Genomic DNA, 21,818 nt, shown 5'->3' with positions numbered 1-21,818 from the left:
TATTACAAACGCAAAATAGCAAGGCAGGAGACTTATCAAGTCAAGACTCCAGTTTCAGGCCAGGACAAAGATGCCTCATAGATATGTCTAAGGGCTCATGAAGACCTCTGGAAAAGGGAGAGAATAAACTGTCACAACCACCAGTTGGCATTTCAACCACTGCTTGCCTTCATCATCTCCATCACCAGATTCCAAGAAGCTTCTCACTACTGCAGCTGTCCTGGCTTCAACATCACTCAGGCTTGCAGTACATAAAGTACCATCAAATACCTGGAATTCAATTTTAAACCAGCTTTTATGGTCATTAACTGAACTGCAATGGGAGGATGTGCCTGTGTGTGCAGTACAAGCCTATGCTGTATCCTGGCATAGACAGCAGAATTGCTTATCTGTCTTGACTTATAAGTCACAAAACAACAGAAAAATGGTGCCACTGCACACAGTCCTGCACAGGTGCAGTATGTGACACACAAAACTGCAAAAGCAGTTTTAGGAGAAGATAGAAATAATATTATGTTAAGCTAGCAGAAATAATATGTGCACAGGGTACATTTACTCCTATACCAGGAAACACAAAAGATTTATACACCTATGAATAAATATCCACTTAACTATTCCAATTTCTGGACTGCTAACATGTGTAAGTGTTTAACCAGAGGGTTCATGCAATTTTGTGCTGTCTTGCCCTGGCACTACAACATTTTCTGCAAAGCTCTATTTCTATCCCTAACTGTGATGGGCATATTTTGCAAAGACCATGATCTGGCCATACTACTGTAAAAGATATATAGAAGCATCACTTATGAAGAACTAAATTTAGATTCAACCTTGACTAGGTCATCTTTTGTGTTAGAAGAAAACACACGCAGTGTGAGAAATAGTCTTATGGATACACATAAAAGGCCAACTACTATGCTTACTCTGCGAAATGACACCACGTAGAATGTATCCTCCCTTCTGCGAATAGCTTCAAAAAAATCTTGATAGCTCCTTGGAGAGGCGTAATACACTTGCAGCTCATTCCCTGAATTCCTGCTGAAATGAAGGAGGGGAGATGGTAATTATTTCAGACAAGAAAGTTAACTTCAGAGAGATAATGACTTTAAAGACCTGCTTTTCAAAAGATCAACAGCTCTTCATCCATTGAGAAGCATGACAAACATTAAACACAGGTAAAGAAAGTTAAATTGATGGGTATTTTTTGAAAATTAAAGGTGAATTAAAGGTCTTGCTGTGGGAAACTTTTCCCAGCTTGATTTTCTTCATGCTTCTGAGGCTGGCAAACGCTTGCTAGCTCAACAAAAAAGGAAGTTTCAAGTCAACCTAAAGTGTCTGAAAAAATGTGATGACTTCTGAAAACAAATTTTAGAACGAAATGTCATTCTGAAATTATTTTTTTACTGTTGAAAACCCAAACCACTCAAAATGAAGGAAGTGCAAGTTATGCATAAACAGAACTTTTCATTTACTGTCAAGTGACAAGATTTGCTCTTGACTTTCAATTTAGGCAGAGGAGCAAAAATAAGATATTTACATAATTCTGTATTATCTTTTTCACAATTCTCATCTTACTATTATATTATAAACTATTCTAAGGAAAACACTGGCAAGCCATACAATCATGGTACTTATCTACTGTTTATCTTGGAAAAGTGAGAAATCCCTAGCATATATTGCTTCATGTATTTCCACAATCCTATTAAAAAATAACATATTTCATTGAATCACGGAACTGACTAGGTTGGAAAAGACCTTTAAGATCATCAAGTCCAACCACTACCACAGGACTTTAAAGTTCACCACTAAACCATATTACTAAAGGCCTCATCTACATGGTTTTGAACACTTCCAGGGACAGTGACTCCCTGGGCAGCCTGTTCCAATGCCTGATCACCCTCTCTGTGAAGAAATCTTTCCTAATATCCAATCTAAACCTCCCCTGGGGCAGCTTGAGGCTGCTACCTCTTGTCCTATTGTTTGTTACTTGGGAGAAGAGACCAACCCCCACCTCACTCTATCCTCCTTTCAGGTAGTTGTAGAGAGTGATAAGGTTCCCCCTGAGTTTTCTCTTCTCCAGACTAAACAACCCCAGAATTTAATCAGATTGGAAAGTTGGACTTACACAAGCCATTAGCTGGAACTTTAACCAGTCATTTTAATTTTTTCCCACTTTAATAACATACTGTCTGTTTGCAGTATTTGTGGCAAAAACACTGATCAGGCTATCCCTCCCAAGCTGTCTTCTGCTGACCCAGATTTTAAACTATGGTGGCTAATTTAGATTATTTTGGTATGTTTCTAAAATATATATAACTATGCACCCAAAACAAGGCACAAATCTATCATCAAGTGATTTTCTTGGGCAGCAGTAATAGTAGACTGTCATTATCTCCTCTTCCACTGCTAATACAGTCCTGTTGTAACCAAAAGACTGCAGCTGCCAAGCCAGTTGCCCTTTAACAGGACTGGGGGTGTAAGTCCTGGACAATCAAGAGCAGGCAGCTCTAACCTATGTATCCTCTTTAGCAGATCTACACAAGTGAGGAATCAGATCATATCCTACACACACAGGAAACAAAGACTGGAGCTAATTTGAGCTTGATGACTCACTCGTAAAAACACGAAGGCCCACAAAACTGCCCCTGAGATTCAGCACTGAAGTTTTACTGTGATAAAAGGCATTGCACCCACGCATTGCTTAGTAAAACACATCCTGAAAACTGAAACATGTCCCGCAGATCCATTTGCTCACCCACACTCCAGCAGATACAGCTAAACCGAAACCCCAGTCTTTTATAACCCTAAGTTCATCTAGAAAAATGTTCCAAAACATTTGGAAACCACTGGGACTTTACAAAGCTCTACTGGTCTATGGAACAAATCTAACACTAGTTCCAGATTCCAAGTGATACTAGTAGATTACAGGTATTACACCATACCTACCTTGGAGTATCTCAAGGTAATCACAATGGACTGCTCCATGAAAGGAAAGAAGTAACTTAAGGTCCAAAAACACGTGCAAAGCATCATGTTAAACTGTATATCCAAAACAATGATGCTGTGTCCGGCCATTCGTTGCAAAATAAACAAGTCTTACTTTGGTTTACGTTTGAAGGGCACTCTGTTACACATCACAGAGCCACATGGTTGTTCAAAGGAATGTGGCTGTTGACACAGTACTTTATGCACCACGAAACACCATCTTAATAGTGGTAAATTTAGAAACAGGAAAATGGAGAGTCCCAGTTTGATACCTGGAGCCATAAAAACACACTTGCAGAAAGTCTCATAAAAATCACCTCTGAAGAAAGCTAGAGAAACTATAGAGAGTTGAGGGGTTTTAATGATTTTCTTTGAAATCACTTTGATTTTTATCTTCCTTCTCTGCTTTGACTACACTGCAATACTTTTCAATTCATAAACCTTCTTCTGGAACCCAGGACCTCACAGTAAACCAGAAGTTAAACCTACTTTGGGTAGGAAGTTGGACCAGAGATCTCCAGAGGCCCTTTACAACCTAAACTACTCTCTGATTCTATGATTTCATGGAGCATATAATACATGATGGCTCTGGGAGGAACTTAAAGTCTGTTCTATGTTCTTAGCAGTTTCAGGACAGTCACAGCATGCAGCTGCCATGACTTGCTGGTCTTGTTCATTTAAACATCAATCATCTGAAAAAACCCTCAGCTTCCTTCTGAGCATGCAGAGCTGCATGATCTTGCTGACTGTTTCTAATAAGAGTAATGCAAGTATGTATACTAAACTGCTTTATGTCATGCAGTTTGTTCATCCTGTCTTCAATTAAAACAGACATCCTTCATCCGCCTGTAGAACTAAAAAGCTTTATCTTTTTTTTTTCTTATAAGTCAAGACATCAAAATTTGACAGCCTGGATTCCATAACATTTGCCTGCAACTCACTCCCTTCTCCAAGGGTGTTCCTGCTTTCAAAGCAGCAATACAAATAAAGGGCCACAGCTGTATTACTTTCAATAGTAACACATCAGGTGTTCTTCTCAGCAGAAAGTCCCCTTCATACTGTATAAGTACTCCTCTTCAGCACTTCAAAGCAGAGAACCTTTTAAACAGTGTCATATGAAATTCAGGAGAGAGAAATTTCATTTCCTTAAGTTTTTCTCTCCAGTTGTTCTTGTTGCCAGGGAAGAAAGGCAGTACAGGTATGGTGGGGGGGATAGGCAGAGGGCTTCAGGAAACTTTGAATTAGTGTGTTCTAATTATCAGTGGAGAAAATCAAGGAGATGGAGACAAACCATGCAAATAAAATGTAATGACACTTTAACTTCATCATAATAATTTGGTGCTAGCTATAATGGCTCTACTCTTGAAGACAGTGAAAGAAACCTCCTTTTTACCTGACTTTGAAACTTTCATATAAACTAATGATGTCCCAAGACAATTCTCTTTTTCCCCCTTACTCTCCCGAAGATTCAAATCTCTTTAGGAAGGGACTTCTGCAGAGTGAAGCAAAGAATTTCTTAAGGCTCATTGGTAGAAAGACCCTAGAAAAACAGCTGTGTACAAGGGTCCCTTCAAGTGTAGTTTAAATCATTAGAAGCATTCATTGCTAAGGAAGAGAAATTAGCCCAATAAATGAATCTAGCACCTTGCTTAAGAATCCTGATAAGATGAAAACAGGTTTGTTTTTTTTTTTTTTTTTACAACCTGTTGGTGACAAATTAGGTCATTAAGTGGAAAACAGTAGCAGGTGTTGTCTTACCTGACGCTGGTGTCTGTGTAAGGCATAGCCATTAGCTGAGAATCTGCCTTCTTGCTAAGGGAGCTCTGAAAAGGGGCGGGAGGGAAGGCAAGGAGTAAAAAGGTGACACAAAGTGAAAACAAAAAGCATTTTCTTGATTTGGCACTACATACAATATGATGCACATCTGTAGCAAACAGTGAATATATAATGGGGTGCAGAGGTTAATCAGTGCCCTCCACAACAAATGTGCATTTTTCCCCACTAGTGCAACGTGAATAACTGAAATGGCCAGCAGTCAAGCTGTAACCACAAAAACCCCCAAGTGCTTTACTACAGCAAATTTGAAGTCACACATTCAGAGACAAAGAAGGGAAGCTGGCACCACACACAACAGCTGCACATACTGTGTCATTCAACTGCAAAATTTGCTATCACTGACCTCAGATTTGCAGAATTCTTCTGAGGTCAAATCACTTTTTACCATGGCCAAAATATACTACTCATAACACACTTCCTGGTGTTTGAAACACTAGAAGCACCCAAACTTGGCCTATTTAATGTTCTACCATTCTCCTTTGGCCACCAAGGAGAAGAATCTGAAGTTCAATATTCTATGCTTTCTCTCTAGAAAAGTATGGTATTTCCCATACTGTGAAGTTCAATTCTTTTTAAAGCTGTTACTACCGCTTAATCATATGAAACATTCTGAAAATTCATGGTCTTAATTTCAACCTCACTATTGGTATACCATGTAGATGAAAAGAATTCTAAAAAATGGGAAGTATGAGCACAAATTTCATAATTCTGTAGTCTTACCAAAACATACCCCTCTAGCAAAAAACCAAAAAAACGAAATAGAAATATTTCAACAAAACCAATCAGCTGCGCTCCTTAACAGTGAGCCAGATCAATGTGCTGCAGGCTGCGTTTCTCTCTATTAACCGTTTATCCTTATACAGTCTTACAGAGAAGTCATGAAAAGGCCATTAATTTCATTTTAGACAACAATGAACATATTTTGATGACTGCTAAAAAAAAAAAAAATAAAAACTTCTAGGCTGAATGCAAGAGCAAGAATGGAAGAACTTTGACAACATAATAATCAACCAAATGCAGCAATTCAAAATGGGAAGTGTAGGGTACTCTATTTACAGGCACCGTTGCTACTTTAATCTATAATGACAAGCGTGGACAAGTAAGAGAGAATATTTTGTTATGCTGTCTGAAATTATCTTGTCATGATACTGACTCACGAGTATAAACCTGTCTACCTGCGTAACCCGTGCTTTCTGCTGTTGGTTATTCGACAACCTTCTAGATCTTGTTCGTTCCACTTCATGTCTATGAACCCATCCGCGAAGTTCATGATTCAGCCTAGAAAAACCCAGAGCATTAACAGATGTTTTGAAGACCAATGGCAGAACTGCTTAATTTTAGAAAACAGTTTAACTAGCTACTACAAGGTGCTGCAGATTACGACTCTTGTACCTTATAATATTTTTAATACCAGAGTAAGAAAATTTAATTGTAAGATTAAATTTATGAGGGAATTCATAAGGGAATATCTATGAAGCATCGGGATTACAAATGTTTCAACATAAAGCAGATACAGTACTTTCTTTTGCCCAATGAACAGTAATTCTGAAATTACTGGAAGGACTACTGAAATTTAATATCAAAAGTTGATCAGTTCAAGACAAAAATATTAGCTAAGAAGGCTACAATACGGCAACTAAATTTGAGACAAGGAATGGACAAAGCAGAACAAGCAGAGCTAGCTGTTTTCTAACAGTGAATAAAGCACATCTGCAGTGTCACGTTCAGTCTGCTTGCATCAGAAGCTGAAGAGTAGAAGGCCATCTTTTATGTACTTCAGATGGAACAGGCTTTTAGCTGGACTTGATCCTCATATTATGAACATTCCTACATAAGAAGTGATTTTTATTCTATTTCTACTGAGTCATGAAAAGCCTCCAGGAAATCAGAAAATTGTTATCTGGTTATTACAAATGACCAGGATGAAAACTGCGTGAAAATCATCACCAAAACCATAAAAAGATTACAAAGATGCAAGTTGATCTCCTGTCTCTATGGCAGTAGATATTACACAGTGCAGGCGCTTACAGAGGCACCGGTCACATACTGGGTGAACACTGTGAATGGACAATAACATCATTCACAGTTGTCTACATAGTAGCACTCACTCAATTTATAACTAAACTCCTTATAAAAGCTTAAATGATCAGAAAAGGCTGTTTGCTCACCTCAGTGACTCTGTCCGGTTAATCAGGGGCTGACAGGGGGGTGGGGGTGGTGAAATATATAACAGTGGTTCTTCTGAGACTATCATCAGTGCTTTGTTATCAGATACAGAACGATCATAGCTGGGGGGAGAAGACACAAAGAAATCCCTTAAAATACTTTTTCCATGAACCTTTGACCAAATCCAGAGAATATGCACTGCCATCAGTAGATCTACAAAGGTTACAGCTGCTCAATGGGACATTTGAAACAGGTGAATAACAATTTATAGCAAACATACAATGGACTCAGTCAGCTCCCCAAAGGTGTCTGATAGCACTCAACACAGGGAAGATAGATGAACATTAGCAGATGTTGGATCTCTTCCCAAACAGGCCAGATATTGAAATAAAAAGTAGCCTGTAAAAATATTCCCCATAATATGAAAACCATAAGATCTCTGCAGAAGCAACATTCATTTCAGAGCTGTGCAAGATTTGCTACAGAAATACTAAATTTATTAGCCACTAAAGCCATACAGATGTAAAGACCATGAGCTATATGACAGTGGAACAGCCACAAACTGGATTACAACTAAGTGGAGAGGATTTACATAGAATCATAGAATAGTTAGGGTTGGAAAGGACCTTGAGATCATCTAGTTCCAACCCCCCTGCCATGCGCAGGGACACCCCACACTAAACCATGTCACCCAAGGCTCCGTCCAACCTGGCCTTGAACACTGCCAGGGATGGAGCATTCACAGCATCCTTGGGCAACCCATTCCAGTGCCTCACCACCCTCTCTAGTAAAGAATTTCTTCCTTAGATCCAATCTAAACTTCCCCTGCTTAAGTTTGAACCTGTTACCCCTTGTCTTGTCACTACAGTCCCTGATGAAGAGTCCCTCCCCAGCATCCTTGTAGGCCCCCTTCAGATACTGGAAGGCTGCTATGAGGTCTCCACGCAGCCTTCTCTTCTCCAGGCTGAACAGCCCCAACTTTCTCAGCCTGTCTCCATATGGGAGGTGCTCCAGTCCCCTGAGCATCCTCGTGGCCCTCCTCTGGACTTGTTCCAACAGTTCCATGTCCTTTTTATGCTGAGGACACCAGAACTGCACACAATACTCCAAGTGAGGTCTCACGAGAGCAGAGTAGAGGGACAGGATCACCTCCTTCAACCTGCTGGTCACGGTCCTTTTGATGCAGCCCAGGATACAGTTGGCTTTCTGGGCTGCGAGCACACACTGCAGCCGGCTCATGTTCATTTTCTCATCGACCAACACCCCCAAGTCCTTCTCCACAGGGCTGCTCTGAATCTCTTCTCTGCCCAACCTGTAGCTGTGCCTGGGATTGCTCCAACCCAGGTGTAGGACCTTGCACTTGGCATGGTTAAACTTCATAAGGTTGGCATCAGCCCACCTCACAAGCGTGTCGAGGTCCCTCTGGATGGCATCCCTTCCCTCCGGCGTACCAACCGAACCACACAGCTTGGTGTCATCGGCAAACTTGCTGAGGGCGCACTCAATCCCACTGTCCATGTCACCGACAGAGATGTTGAACAAGACCGGTCCCAACACCGATCCCTGAGGGACACCACTCGTTACCGGTCTCCAGCCGGACATCGAGCCATTGACCACAACTCTTTGCGTGCGGCCATCCAGCCAGTTCTTTATCCACCTAGTGGTCCACCCATCAAATTGATGTCTCTCCAATTTAGAGACAAGGATGTCATGTGGGACAGTGTCAAAGGCTTTGCACAAGTCCAGATATCTTCTGGACTGTCTCCAACAGTCTCCAGAAGGTAGCTTGGCTTTGATAAAAGGTGAAAAAGTGCATGCATTTCAACACAAAATTCCACAGCACTTTCAGCAACAAAAACTAATATTCCTTTCTCCTGGTTATCTGTACCTCCTTAAGGGTTAATTGCCTATCACCAAATACCTATTATAAGTTCTTTTCTTGATAGGGTATGAGTATGACAGCCTTAGTCCTGGTTTTGACAGAGACTTGTAGCTCCTAAACCTCAACTTCTTTCTGAAAAATCAAATATAACAGCTTATGAAAACCTTATTCACATTCCCCTCCCTTTCCCAGTTTTCTCTCCATCTTTGTATCTGCTTCTCCTGTTTACTGCATCTAGAACTGATAAAGGAGAATATGCAGCAAAGAGCTCACAGCTTGCCAAAAAACAGGGAGAAAGAGCAAAAGAAAAGGAGGAGGTACATGCACTAGAATATCTTCCTAAGAGAACCACCCTACTACTAGGTCACATAAGTCATGGTTTGAAACGTGTCATACAGAACACAAAGCCCTCTCCATGGCTACAGCCTTAAAATGCTTTTGATTTATTGCCTTCTTTCTGCATGGCAAAATACATTAGAGCTTTTTGCACATCTGTGCCTGGCTTTGTTCAATCAGCCAAAACACTTTACTGGAAAGGGAGAATCTGATAGGATAAATTTTGTAAGGGGAAAACATGAGCTGGATTAGCCAGACTTCAATCTGGAGACAATTATATGTTCACTTGTGCACTGAATGCTAGAGATCTAGAAGCTTGAAAGCAGCTATGTAATTAAATAATGGGTAAGCATAAAGATAGACTCAGAGATTTCTAAAGAAGTACGGTGCTAAGTTCAGAGTATATTCTTAATTTTGAATTTCCCCAGCCTTCTCCTGAACAACTAAGAAAATAAATACTCTGGCTTGAAAAGTGGGAAGAGATAGATAATATGACAAATAGCATAACTATGCAAGTTAAAATAAAGATCAGGGAAAAAAGTAGAGAGATGAAGAACTGAAGAAGGTCATTAAAAACTCCATGATATACACTTGTTTATATGCTCTCTTCCACCACACTGTAACTAACACCATAACAACACAGCCAGAAGTGTACGTTTCTGAAGCCGTATGTATTGGGTAATATTAAAGATAAAAAAAATCATATTCATTTGAAAAGCAACCTGGTAAACTTTGTTAAACAATAAAACAGTAAATGAGATCAGCTTTCAAAATACTGTGTTTGTAAACCCAGTTGCTGTATAAGATCATAGAATAGTTAGGGTTGGAAAGGACCTTAAGATCATCTAGTTCCAACCCCCCTGCCATGGGTAGGGACACCTCTCAATACACCGTGTCACCCAAGGCTCCGTCCAACCTGGCCTTGAACACCGCCAGGGATGGAGCATTCACAGCATCCTTGGGCAACCCATTCCAGTGCCTCACCACCCTCTCAGTAAAGAACTTCCTCCTTATATCCAATCTAAACTTTCCCTGTTTAAGTTTCAACCTATTATCCCTTGTCCTATCACTACAGTCCCTAATGAATAGTCCCTCCCCAGCATCCTTATAGGCCCCCTTCAGATACTGGAAGGCTGCTATGAGGTTTCCACGAAGCCTTCTCTTCTCCAGGCTGAACTGCCACAACTTTCTCAGCCTGTCTTTATACAGGAGGTGCTTCGGTGATCATCCTCGTGGACGATATGCCAAGTGAGGTCTCATGAGAGTGATAACACTGCCAAAAAGGTTACCAAATGGAAGGGCAGTGAGGTCTGAAAGCACAGTTGCCCTCTACCACTAAGAATACGTTAAAAGTTTTCATCTTACCTATTACTCTTCTCAGGAATGATGTTCCCAGGTATTTTCTGAACTGTGCTGGACTCCTGCCTAGCTGAGAACTCCAGAAGATTTCTGGTCTTGTGGTTGGAACTCGCAGTGGAGTCAACTCCATTGGGATCCTTTTCAAATACACTGGAAGACATAATAACCATAGTAAAACATATCACATATATAAAGGGACTATAAGACACTTTACTGTAAGGTGTTAAATACTCAGGTGGGTAAGTTTCTGGCTGCTGCTATGTTACAGGGATAAGGCTCATGTCATAGCTAATGTAAAAACATGATATGACATTATATTACTGTCATTCAAACCATTAGTAGCAGAAAAACTATTCTGCTCTCTTTTTCAGTTTTAATTGTTTTAAGGATTTTGATGCTCTTGTTTTCATGTTCCTCCATAAGCTTCACTTGATGAAACTGTGATCTGTTTGTAAACCAGACCTGCAGGCATAAGAAAATTACTCACATTGAAATAACAGTACCTCTGAACTTTAACTTTCATCAGCCTCAAAGCTCAGTCGACATAGTTTATATGAATACAATATGTAAGAAAAATATAGCTACCAAATTCCGTGCAGCTGCAAGCCTGGAATATTAGTCCAGACATCTAACAAAACTATACACAAACTTATATATGTTTAATTCTACTTAGATTTAGAAACATTGGCAGGGCCCACAACCCCATCTACACAGCGGCAGCAGGCCATGGTCCCAGATACCCTGTCTGTTCTTGCGCTGAATGATCTTCCCCTGGGGGATGCTCAGCCAGCCAACACAAGAACGTCTGTGTTGCTCTCCACGCAAATCAAGGTAGCAGCATTTCCATGCGAGCTGGAAAAATGACCAGGCGACTGCTATACAAGATTGACTGCATCCTTAGTTCAGGAGGGCAATTGAAATGAAAGATCTTAAAAGCACAAAAGCAAATCTTCAATATATTCTCTCTAGAGGCTAGGTTTACTCTTGCGTAAACATGGCTGCTTCCTGTAATATGCTTATTTACAAAATCAAGCCCTAACCTTCTTAGCTGACAACAGCAGAACATCACCAGCAGCAACACAGAGAAATACAAAAAACAAGACCCCAGCATGCTGATGAGATCTTTGTCATGCATGTTGATCACTGACTACAGAGTACATTTTAATTCATGCCCCATCTCCCTTGTGTAGCAGAGCATAAGCTCTGCAGGGAAAGATCTCATCTGTTACATGGCATCACCTTGCAGCAAGCAATGAATACAAATGGTAATAACAGAGAAAGGCAAGAACTAGCAAGAAGGTCAGATTAAATACTACACAACTAAGCAGAAGGCATACAGACATAGTTGCTTAGCAATCCTCTTGCTTTTGCCAAGACAGTTATGCTCCTGTTAGCAGTAACCCAGGTTTCCCCTTGAATAACTGTCACATTCTGCAGAACTGCTGGAGCCAGGACAATCCCAGATCCAGGCTGATATCGCTTTGACTGCCCCCTTTCCTTCAGGTTTTCAGGCAGCAGCACAGAAGTGCCCTTTTCAGGGCAGCAGAAGTACTACAGGCTCTGTTTTCACTTAGCGACAGTGGGCAGAAAGGTACTTACAGTTTCCTTGCTGTGTATGTACATTAGCTTACAAATGTCTCATTGCTACTGAACAACATGGAAAGCTGGATGGTTTATTCACAGCCTCACAGATCAGGCAACACCAGGCTATTCAATTTTACAGAAACAATGGCCACTATTTACTATATTTTATGATATCATGTTTCTTTGCCTCCAATGAAAGCATCAGCACAGCTCACAGTGTCTCAAGCCCAGAACCAAAGCTCAAAACTAAGGCTGATGCTTAAAGGGATGCCATATGTTCCTTCTGGAAGTCACTTATCAGTGAAATGTCCCTGCTCTACCTAATTTGGAGCCATGACAGCTAAAAGTATATGGAAGTTTATTCATGAGACCAAGAATATCCATTAAAAGATCTGAAAGTTGTAGCTCTCCTGTGAACCATTTCTCCACAGCCTGAAGTGTATCAGCCTCCAGTGTGTTGATGAACCTACTGGGTCTGGCATTTCTTCCTATCCTACTTCTCTACTTTCTTGTTCAAAATGACACATCAAACCAGAGAAATTTTCCCTGTAATTATTTAGCTAAAGCTGACAAAAACCTAATCAGCAGAAATGTAACAGATCTGAATTTTTCCATAATGGCTCTTCCTTAATGTTTGCTGTGTTCTGCAAAGGCAATTCTTGTTATTTTGGGTTCCAGCTTGGTGAGGTAACTAGTCTGAGGTGAAGTGCTATATGCAATACGTTGCTACTCCAGTTAACCTTGAACTCTGAATAAAAGGAGAGAAAACCAAACCAAGTCCATCAAGGATAAAGATAAGCACCACACTGCAATCATAGCTAATCTTCAGTTTTCGTAATTTAGTTGTTTTAGCTGTACAGCTACTCAAAACCACACACACCTCATTATATTTGCTTTAAATAGAAAGGAAATATTTATTTTTACTCTTCTCATGCTTAAAACACCTTAATCTTGTAATCACAATTTAAATTTCACTTTTTGCAGCAGCTAAATATGGGATGTTTTCAGATTGGATATAAGGAAGAAGTTCTTTACTGTTAGGGTGGTGAGGCACTGGAATGGGTTGTGGGTTGCCCAAGGATGTTGTGAATGCTCCATCCCCAGCAGTATTCAAGGCCAGGCTGGACAGAGCCTTGGATGACATGGTTTAGTGTGAGGTGTCCCTGCCCATGGCAAGCAGGTTGGAACTAGATGATCTTAAGATCCTTTCCAACCCTAACTATTCTATGATTCTATGTTTCAACCTGAAAGAAGATATATTCAGCAGCAAAAAGACAAAGAAAGAGGTGAACAGAGTACATTTTGCCATCCTTACAGGCAAAAACCATGGCTCCCACTTCTGAGAACATGGGCATCAACTTGAGGACAAAATTTATTTTGTATTATTTATGGTATTTATTCCAATGCTCTTCCCTTTACCAGGACTGTAATTTTCTACAGAATGTCTCCTTTGAAGCAGAGCCAGCAGCAATTTCTGCCTTAAGCTGCATGGGCTATATTTGCCTTCCCTTTCCCATTAATTTTTTTAGGGCCCTGAGGAGGACCAAAAGCTTCCTTCTCAAATATGTCTTTAAAATAAACAAAACAAAACAAAACCCCTTCATTGCTCCTTTGGTTTGTGCCAATGACTCAAAACCAAATGAACTTTCATTCTGAATGAGGAAAAGCTCCACAACTTGAAATACTGCCTATTTCCACCTACTAGTTACTTGGGGAGTTTTGCCAGTTTTCCCCCGCATCTGAACAGATGACATTGCTGTTCTGTGGTATCATTTCTTCCCCTTCCTTACTTCCACAAGAGGTTACTTACGGAGTTTGTCTGTAAATACCGGCTCCATCTTCAGGTAACAGATAGGAGAGGACATGTAGGTAACAGTCTATATCTTCTGACTTATTCTCAAAGACCTTTCCTTGCCAAGTGGGTACATGAGGGTATGACACAGGGTATCAGAAATATTGCTCCTTTGACATCTCAAATTGACAAGGGGGAAAAGCATGACTTTAGACCAAGAAATCCCTTAAGCAGGATGGACCTCTCCTGCAGAGGTACATCTGGAAACACCTGCCCAACTGAGGCATACTGAGTTTTACAAGTACTAGGCAGAACAGCTACAACAAAAGCTGGAACAGGAACCATCTACAGAGCAGATCCCAACACAGTTACACTAAAGATGGAGTCAATACTGAGCGTTTAGAAACATCAGGTAAAAGAAACTTCGGAAACAGTGACAAAGAAAGGTAGATGATCCCATTTTCCCACAGGGAAAAAAAAAAGGTCTTCAGAAAAACAGTATTTTCAGCTAAGAGATCAATAGCTGCTTAGAAGAAGTCTTCATATGACAGATAGCAAAAGCATGGACAATATTTTCATTCTGCTGGGCTACAAGATGAGAATTTGGAAAAGAAAGAACATTTTGATGTATCTGTCCTGAACAAGTCCTACTATTTGCAGGAACTGGAGTTGCTGTCCCACATTAAAAGTCAGGAAAAACCGGAGCTGAGAAACCGCTCTACTTAACAAGATGGACAGTTAGAAGTTGGAAGCTGTAAGCTTTTCTGTTTGGCCACATTTACACACCTGGGGCACCTACTAAGGCTTTGCAGTGTACATTTGGACATCCAGATACTGTGAGCATTAAGGGTTTTCACAGAGCCACAAACACCCTGTCCAAGCTGGCTGAGCTATCGGCTTGTTTAAGATGCAAAACTCGATCCAAGGAAAAAAGAAAGAACCACTAAATACTTCATGCAGATGTTTGTTCTAAAGTGTAGATAAATTTGGTTATAGGAGGGAAAGAAAAGCAACACTCCTGTCATGGTTTCTCCAGGCGTTTAATGGCACCTGATATTTTTGCTGTATTTTTACTTCTTTGGTTTGAATGTCAGTGTGATAAATGTGAAAGCAAGTCTTGCCAGGAGCCCAAACTAAATTTCATTTGTACTTCTGGCTGAACAAACCTTGTGCACTTCAAGTTTTTGAATACTGACATTAAAGTTGTACAGTAATTTGTAGACGAAAGCCAACAGTGATATCATAACAGAGTTTTCTGGGGATAGAACCATTTCTGAATACAAGCTGGGATGTTTCCAATGGGCTAAAGTTGACATTGCAAGAAGACACCAACCAAGGACCTTGTCCTCATCTTAAGTGATTCCAGACAAGGCTGCCAGCATGCCAAAGGCTCTCTGGAAAGTATTTCCTGTTTCTTATTCCCGCAGAGGGCACCATCTGCTGACAGCAAGGCACTACCTTCTCCTGCCAGGCTGCTCAGAGCTACCTTCTGTGAGTGCTCAGCTAGTAAGAGGAACCTGACCTAGGGAGGATGAGGAAAGCAATCCAAACTGGAGGGATAATCTCTGCGGATTTTTGTACTTTTCTTTCTTTAAAAAAGCAATTTATTTATCATAAAGCTGTTAGAAAAGGAAAAAAAGCAAGTATTGGCACCCAGAGCATTTACTTTTGCTTAGAAAACTGTATTAGAAAACTATATTATTTGGAAGTGGGTTCAATCTTACTGACAAAGCTTGGACAGGCCTGATGCAAACTGTCTCAACTGCAATGTTCATTCAGGGCAAAAACTTTCTGCATTTTGCTCCCAGCCCAGCAGATGAACATGTGGAGCAAAGAGTAAGCTATCAGAGAGTGCATCTGGCATTCTGCACAGGCTCAGCACCAGCAGCAGCAGGACAAGGCAAGCGAGCACAGCTAGGCAAGGCACAACTCTGTCAGGATGCACAGTAAAGGAAGGTGGAAGGAATAACTTCCTGCTCCTGCAGTTGTAGTTTGAAGAAAATCAAGGATATTCAATTTTATTCAAGTGCCAAGCCATCAAGAGAGGTTCTGAAAGGTCAGAACCTGAACCTAAATCCAAGTTACTCAACCCATTCTTTCCTCGCAATTTCTCTCTCTCCTCTCTCTTTTTCTTCAAGGAGAAACAACAAAAGACCAAAGGCGTGCTGCAAAAACAGTTTTCCAGCTTTGGGTCATCGTCAATAAAAATGTACACTCAATTCAGCATTAAAACATATTCTTTCAGTATCAGAAACAACAAAGTAAGCTTCCTGTATTAGAGGCGTTAAGAGATACAAATGTCTTTCAGAGAGAGCTTTTGCTAAAACACTCAGAGGGCTCTGTACTTCCTTGGCATCCAGAAGCAGTTGGCTAACATAGTGCTGCTCTATGCCTCGTGTACTCATCTAATAATTTTCTCTTTACATTTCATCAGTTCCTCTCTATTACTGTGTAAGAAATTCATAGCCCTTTGACTGTGATAATTAATATTTGTATGTCTATTTGCATACTTTCAGGTATACACGACATTTAAGTCTACTGACCTCTTAAAGATATATGAAAGGCTATTGAGGTTTGCAAAAAGCAGAGAAACAATCCTTTTCTATCCTTTACTGAGCATAAGGAAGGATTGTATGAACTAACAGTAAGACACTCATGCTATTGTACTGCCCATGATTTGTGAATCTCTATTCTCAGAACATCTTTCAGAGATGCTTCAAGCAATGCAAGTTTAGACAACACTATCCAGCCTACAGTTGAAGGAAATCATGGGCCATGGTTAAGAAGTTTAATGATCACCTGCTGATGAGCTCGAATGCAAGATGAAGCATTGTTGTGATGTGTTTGAAAATACCCCAAATGTCCTCTTGAATTAGCTGTGTGGGCAAAGGAGCTAATCCTGTTACCATAACACAGCAGCCAGTCCTGGGCTGAAGTCTCAGCATGGTCTGAATCTCAGTGCTGTGCTGCCCACACTGCTAATGCTCTTTTAAGGGAACTACAAAATTATTTCTTAAACCTTCTGACATATCACCACCACAGTATCCCTAAGCTCCTGCTTGCCATAAGATGAATCCAATCCTTTAATCAAGGAGTCCAGCATTAAGGGTCAAACAATAGAAGACTTGTATAAAATCACTGCTGAATGCACCAAACTTCAGAATAATCCTGCTCTTCCATACACCAATTCAAGGTTGCTCAGCTTGAGTAAGGGCTCTAAACCATACTGACACCAACACAACTGTGCTCAATGGATGGTGCTTTCAGCAGCTCAAATCACTCATGCTCCAAAAGCTCAGCAGGCTACATCAGTACTGACTTAGAAGACTGCAAACTAGATTGGATGCTTATCTGGGTGCTGGTGAAAGACTTATATTTTCTTACTTTATCCTTTAAGAGCAGCAGATCATGGTAGCATGCAGCTGAACAACCCTTGAGCAATTTTGTCATTTTTAGTAAAAGACACTTAACCTTAGCACTTTTGGATTTTTATTTTAATATTTGTGCTACCAATCTAAGAAATGAATCACACACAGTCTTGCAGGAGTCAAAAAAATACACTTCTTCATTTGTTGCAGTCTACAACAACAGCACACAAAGCACACTTCCCAGCTACCCAGGCTGGTGTCTTCATTTGCAGATAGCTCAGCGGATATAAATTTTTAATAGACCATTCAGTTTCCAGGATAGTCCTGGAAAGTAAAAGAAAACCTATCAGGATACTCTAGAGAGGAGCTGCAAGGAAGTCTCTACAAAAAGGCCAGCAATTCTAGTGCAGCTGCTGTAGGTCAGCAGGACACAAGAGATTTTGAAGCAGCAGCTTTACTTAGCTCCATCAACCACCACTCAGCTTAAGAATTTTTGGTTACATCATCAAGTCTGTTTTCTAGTTTGAAAGGGTTTCCAGCCATATAGAGGTGGCCAACTTGTAAGAAAAAAAAAAAAAAAACCCTCAAAATTAATTTCAAAAATCACACCACCTTCTCATTGCAGATCTGCCTTTCCTCTCTCCAACTTCGTATTTTTCTGTTTTCTGTCCACTAACTATCTGAAATGGTAGGAGACATTCTGGCTGGCTGACATCTTTATAAATGCTTTAAGACTGCTGTTAGATGATGACCACCATCTAAGCTTGAACAGACTGATTAAAGGGGAAAATAAGTAGTTGAACAGTTTCCATAGTCACGAAAGTAACACTAGGGCCACTAGCAAGTATGTGGCTTACCAGAGATGCAGAAAAGTTACAGTTTTGCATCTTCCGTGATCACTCTCCTTGTCTACTTTTTACATATTAGTTAGGTTAGTTCCCTGAAATACTTTACTATCACATATAGGACTTGCATTAAAAAAAACCCCAGCACCCAAGAAAATTTATATTCAAATGGAAAAAAGGAAAAGAAACAAAAGTAAAATATTCCCAAAATAAATACAAGGATTGTTTAGACTAGAACATGTGCTTAAGTTTCATTTGTTTCAGCACTGTTTGTGCTTGTTTAATCCATTTTCAGGTCTGCTTACTACCCAGGCACAGTCCAAAACAAACGTGGAAATTAAACAAGAAAAAAAAAAAAAAAAAGGCATGTAGGAATTGTAACAGAAAATTTTCAGTTTGCATGTTGAAAGCACTTAAAAAAACAAATAAATAAATTCACAGCTAATTAGATGTTTCTTAATGCTACAAGTTAGCAATCTCAGGGGTACCACAACAGCTGAGAACGCAGCTGTGCTGATGCACACTGGCTCTAACAGAAGGTAAGTCTGAAGGCAGGAGATGCTGCCTCCCAGATACCTGCCTCCAGACATCATGGTTCCAGCTCCCAACCAAGCTGCATGCACAAACTAGGCCTTTTGTGCAAATACTGTGGGTTCCAATTTCTGTTCTACACGTCCTGATATGTAAGACTGGAGCAAGGGGGTGACCTCTGCAAGGAACTGAATCAAAATGTTTTTAGCTTTTTCCTTTCATATACCTCACCAATCACTCTTAAATAATAATAAAAGGAAGTTTTTATAGATGTTAAATCCAAATAATTCAAAAAGATTAGAGAATAGTTTGTTGACACACAGATGGGAAATTCCTTGGCACCCTTCTCCTAGTATAAAGCAAATAGATAAAATAGAAACTTACACTAATAAAATTCCTGCTAAATTATTTCTGCTTTCAATAACTGAAAATTTCAGTTTTCTATACAAGATATCAACACACCCAGAAGAGTTTAGCCCACAGTACAACATAATGAAGAGTTATCATTAACTTTATACAAGCCACTTTCACAACCAGAAAGTATTCAATTCATATTCATATTCTATTTATATTTCGTTCAACTTACATTCTTTTCTCAGAGATAACACGGCACCATGTCTAACACAGCAGAATGTTCTTAAAAGCTTGTTGGCAATTAAGCAGACAGGATTGGACTCTCCCTCCAATATTTTGAAACAGGTTTCTTAGGTCAATACACCAGCTTCCCCACCAGACTTTCAGCCCCGTTCCCATAGTCACAAGTTCAGTATTACAGGGTTACCCACACACATAGCATATTTGTCAGCATGAAAAAAATGTGTCGGCAGAAATAGTTTTATCTGCTCTACTTGTGTGCCAAGGGCTGCCACGTCCTGAACTGCTTCCCATAATCTTAAAAAAGCAGAATAGCACAGCCTCAGCCCTCCATGAAATATCACAAACATCTCTCCACTTACATACACAGTCAGCAAGGCTTAAGACTAATGTGTGAACCAGTGTTACTGCAATACACATCCATTGAGGTAGAAGAAAATATAGAACTAACTACACAGCCAACTATCCAGATGATTTTTTTCTTGTGGTGTGCCAAGTGCACATCTACTAAACTACTGCAGGCCACAGAGGGTTTGCAGGACTCCCCGTCCCTCAGCTTCACACCCCCATCCCAGAACAATACAGTCACTTCCCTGCCTTCCGTGATTTGAAGGAAATAAGCAACTAAAGAGAAAACTCATGTATCTGTTCTTTCGTACCACCTCTAGCCCTCAAAGAATCCTTTCATTTCCAGTTAAGAATCAGAGAATCGTCTCACAATAGGGCCAGCAAAGGGAATTTCAAAGTCTGCTATAGAATTTAGGGGGTGAATTTGTCACAATTTTGCTTTTTGGGATGTTACTTTCTCTTTGCAATGGTTAATTGGTTTTAAACAATCAAATAATCAGTGCTAATATATTTGAATCAAAACATCCTTTGCCTGAATGCTATCACACCTTCCTCCACACAGGAATGCAAGAGAAATTATTTCCTATATAGAAGAAATGGCAACACTGTCACAAAGTTTCAAATCATATTTATCTCCAGTTGACCACTGCATAGAAATTAGGTATTCCACAGTTAGCTGACTTGGGGGGGAAAGTACTTTTGTTGAACTATAAGTTAGCACGGAAATTATAACAAAAAAATTTATTTATTTCTGTAAGAAGTTGCAGAGACTGAAAAACATCACGTATTGTAAGCGTCGGTTGTTAAAGTCTAAGCAGACCAAGAATCATGGCTATCACATTCATGGAGCTACCATTCAGTGACACCTCTACAAAAGGATGTAAATGCATATGAGAGTGAAATCTTAAGTAATGTTTTGTGTATCCCATATTCTGGGCCATCCAAAGGGTATTGCACAACTAACATTCACAGCACCTTGATACAGTCTGGTGTTTCAACTGAGTGTAAGCACTTACCCTGCTAAGGGGAAAACAAACAAACAAACAAACAAACAAACAAAAAACACAAAAAACCAAACCAAACAAAAAAAAAAAAACAACACAAAAAAACCCCCACGGAAGGCAGAAAGAGTAATTCCTTGCAAATTTGAAGTTACATTTCTCTTCACTGTCTAAAACCAGTACTGATGCAGACCACCTAGTTCAGGCACAGCAATTACACTGGCAAGCTCAGCTACTACACTGGCCAGGAACAGCCAGACATCCAAGAATTTTTTTGCTTTATCTGCTTTATTAAACACCAAATACATCAAGAAACTAACCCTGTCACATTTCTATAGTCACAAACTGTTGCAAAGATACGAACACAGACTGTCCTTTCAGTCTAACGTGACAGCAGTTTCTTGCTATCAAGCTCAAAACCTTACTCATTCCTGCGGGTACTGAAGCTGACGCAGGAGCTTTGGAGCACTGTAGTAAAATAATTCCACCACCTTCTCTATGTTTCCAAGCCTCTCAAAACTATGCAAGAGCTTTATACATTCCAACTCCTCACTGTAATGTGGAGGCAACTAAAACTTCTTTCAGCTTCAAAAAGATTAGTGGTTCTAATAGTTCTCACGAACTGTCTCTCAAGTGAGTGGTAATGACTGCAAATGCAATTGGGATGTACAAATTAATCACTTAGTGTCCGGAAGTTGATTTTTCTACCTGATAGCAAAAAATCCCAATACAAAACATAAATGCATTAAGAAATAGTCTATCTTAAAAGCATTCATATCAAACTATCAGCTGTATTTCACTGCCTGAGGTAAACAGTATGTGCAGTAAGTGCAAATACTTCAAAAGTAATTTTAGCATTCACAAATTTTCTAATATTATTAAAAATACAAACACCAACATTGTAAAAATTTATCACAGTCATAAAAAAGTCTTCCTCCAGATTTATTCCACACCATTCCTTTAAATTGACTGGGGTTTTGAGGACAAATGGAGACACTGCTGAGTGGGAATCTACTGAAATACCTTCCCCTTTTGAAAAAGTGAACAGCTTCATATAAAAGTTTCTTCTTTATGTTCTAAATCCAGGTTAAATCTGTGCAAGAAATATCCATCTTTAATCTCCTCTCTTCCATAGATTTCTTTATAAAGTGTCTGGAAGAAATGCAGTACTTCCTCCCTGTTCCCTGGTTCCTA

At 39.9% G+C, this 21,818-nt stretch overlaps 1 protein-coding gene across 8 annotated transcripts in view; it reads right to left on the bottom strand.

Annotated features, from left to right (window-relative positions):
• ATF6 (activating transcription factor 6) overlaps window positions 1-21,818 on the bottom strand; it is a 77,779-nt gene that overhangs the window by 44,574 nt on the left and 11,387 nt on the right. For 4 of the 8 annotated variants that reach the window (XR_013957364.1, XR_013957365.1, XM_080622809.1 and 1 more), the window contains exons 10-14: window positions 10,568-10,711; window positions 6,987-7,106; window positions 5,994-6,096; window positions 4,741-4,805; window positions 921-1,035 (exon numbers count right to left, since the gene is read on the bottom strand). Coding sequence is in view for 6 of the 8 variants with exons in the window: in XM_080622809.1 (XP_080478935.1) it covers window positions 921-1,035; window positions 4,741-4,805; window positions 5,994-6,096; window positions 6,987-7,106; window positions 10,568-10,711 (547 nt within the window). In the remaining 2 variants the exon portion in view is untranslated. Of the gene's footprint in view, window positions 1-920; window positions 1,036-2,948; window positions 2,974-4,740; window positions 4,806-5,993; window positions 6,097-6,986; window positions 7,107-10,567; window positions 10,712-21,818 lie in introns of those variants that run through there. The other 4 variants (XM_080622810.1, XM_080622813.1, XM_080622814.1 and 1 more) reach the window with 3 other exon arrangements.

This window comes from Psittacula echo (assembly GCF_963264785.1).
Source record: "Psittacula echo genome assembly, chromosome: 7".
NCBI classification, from domain to species: Eukaryota; Metazoa; Chordata; class Aves; order Psittaciformes; family Psittacidae; genus Psittacula; species Psittacula echo.
Note: the sequence above shows the minus strand (reverse complement) of the source record. Positions and strands in the feature narration are given on the sequence as shown.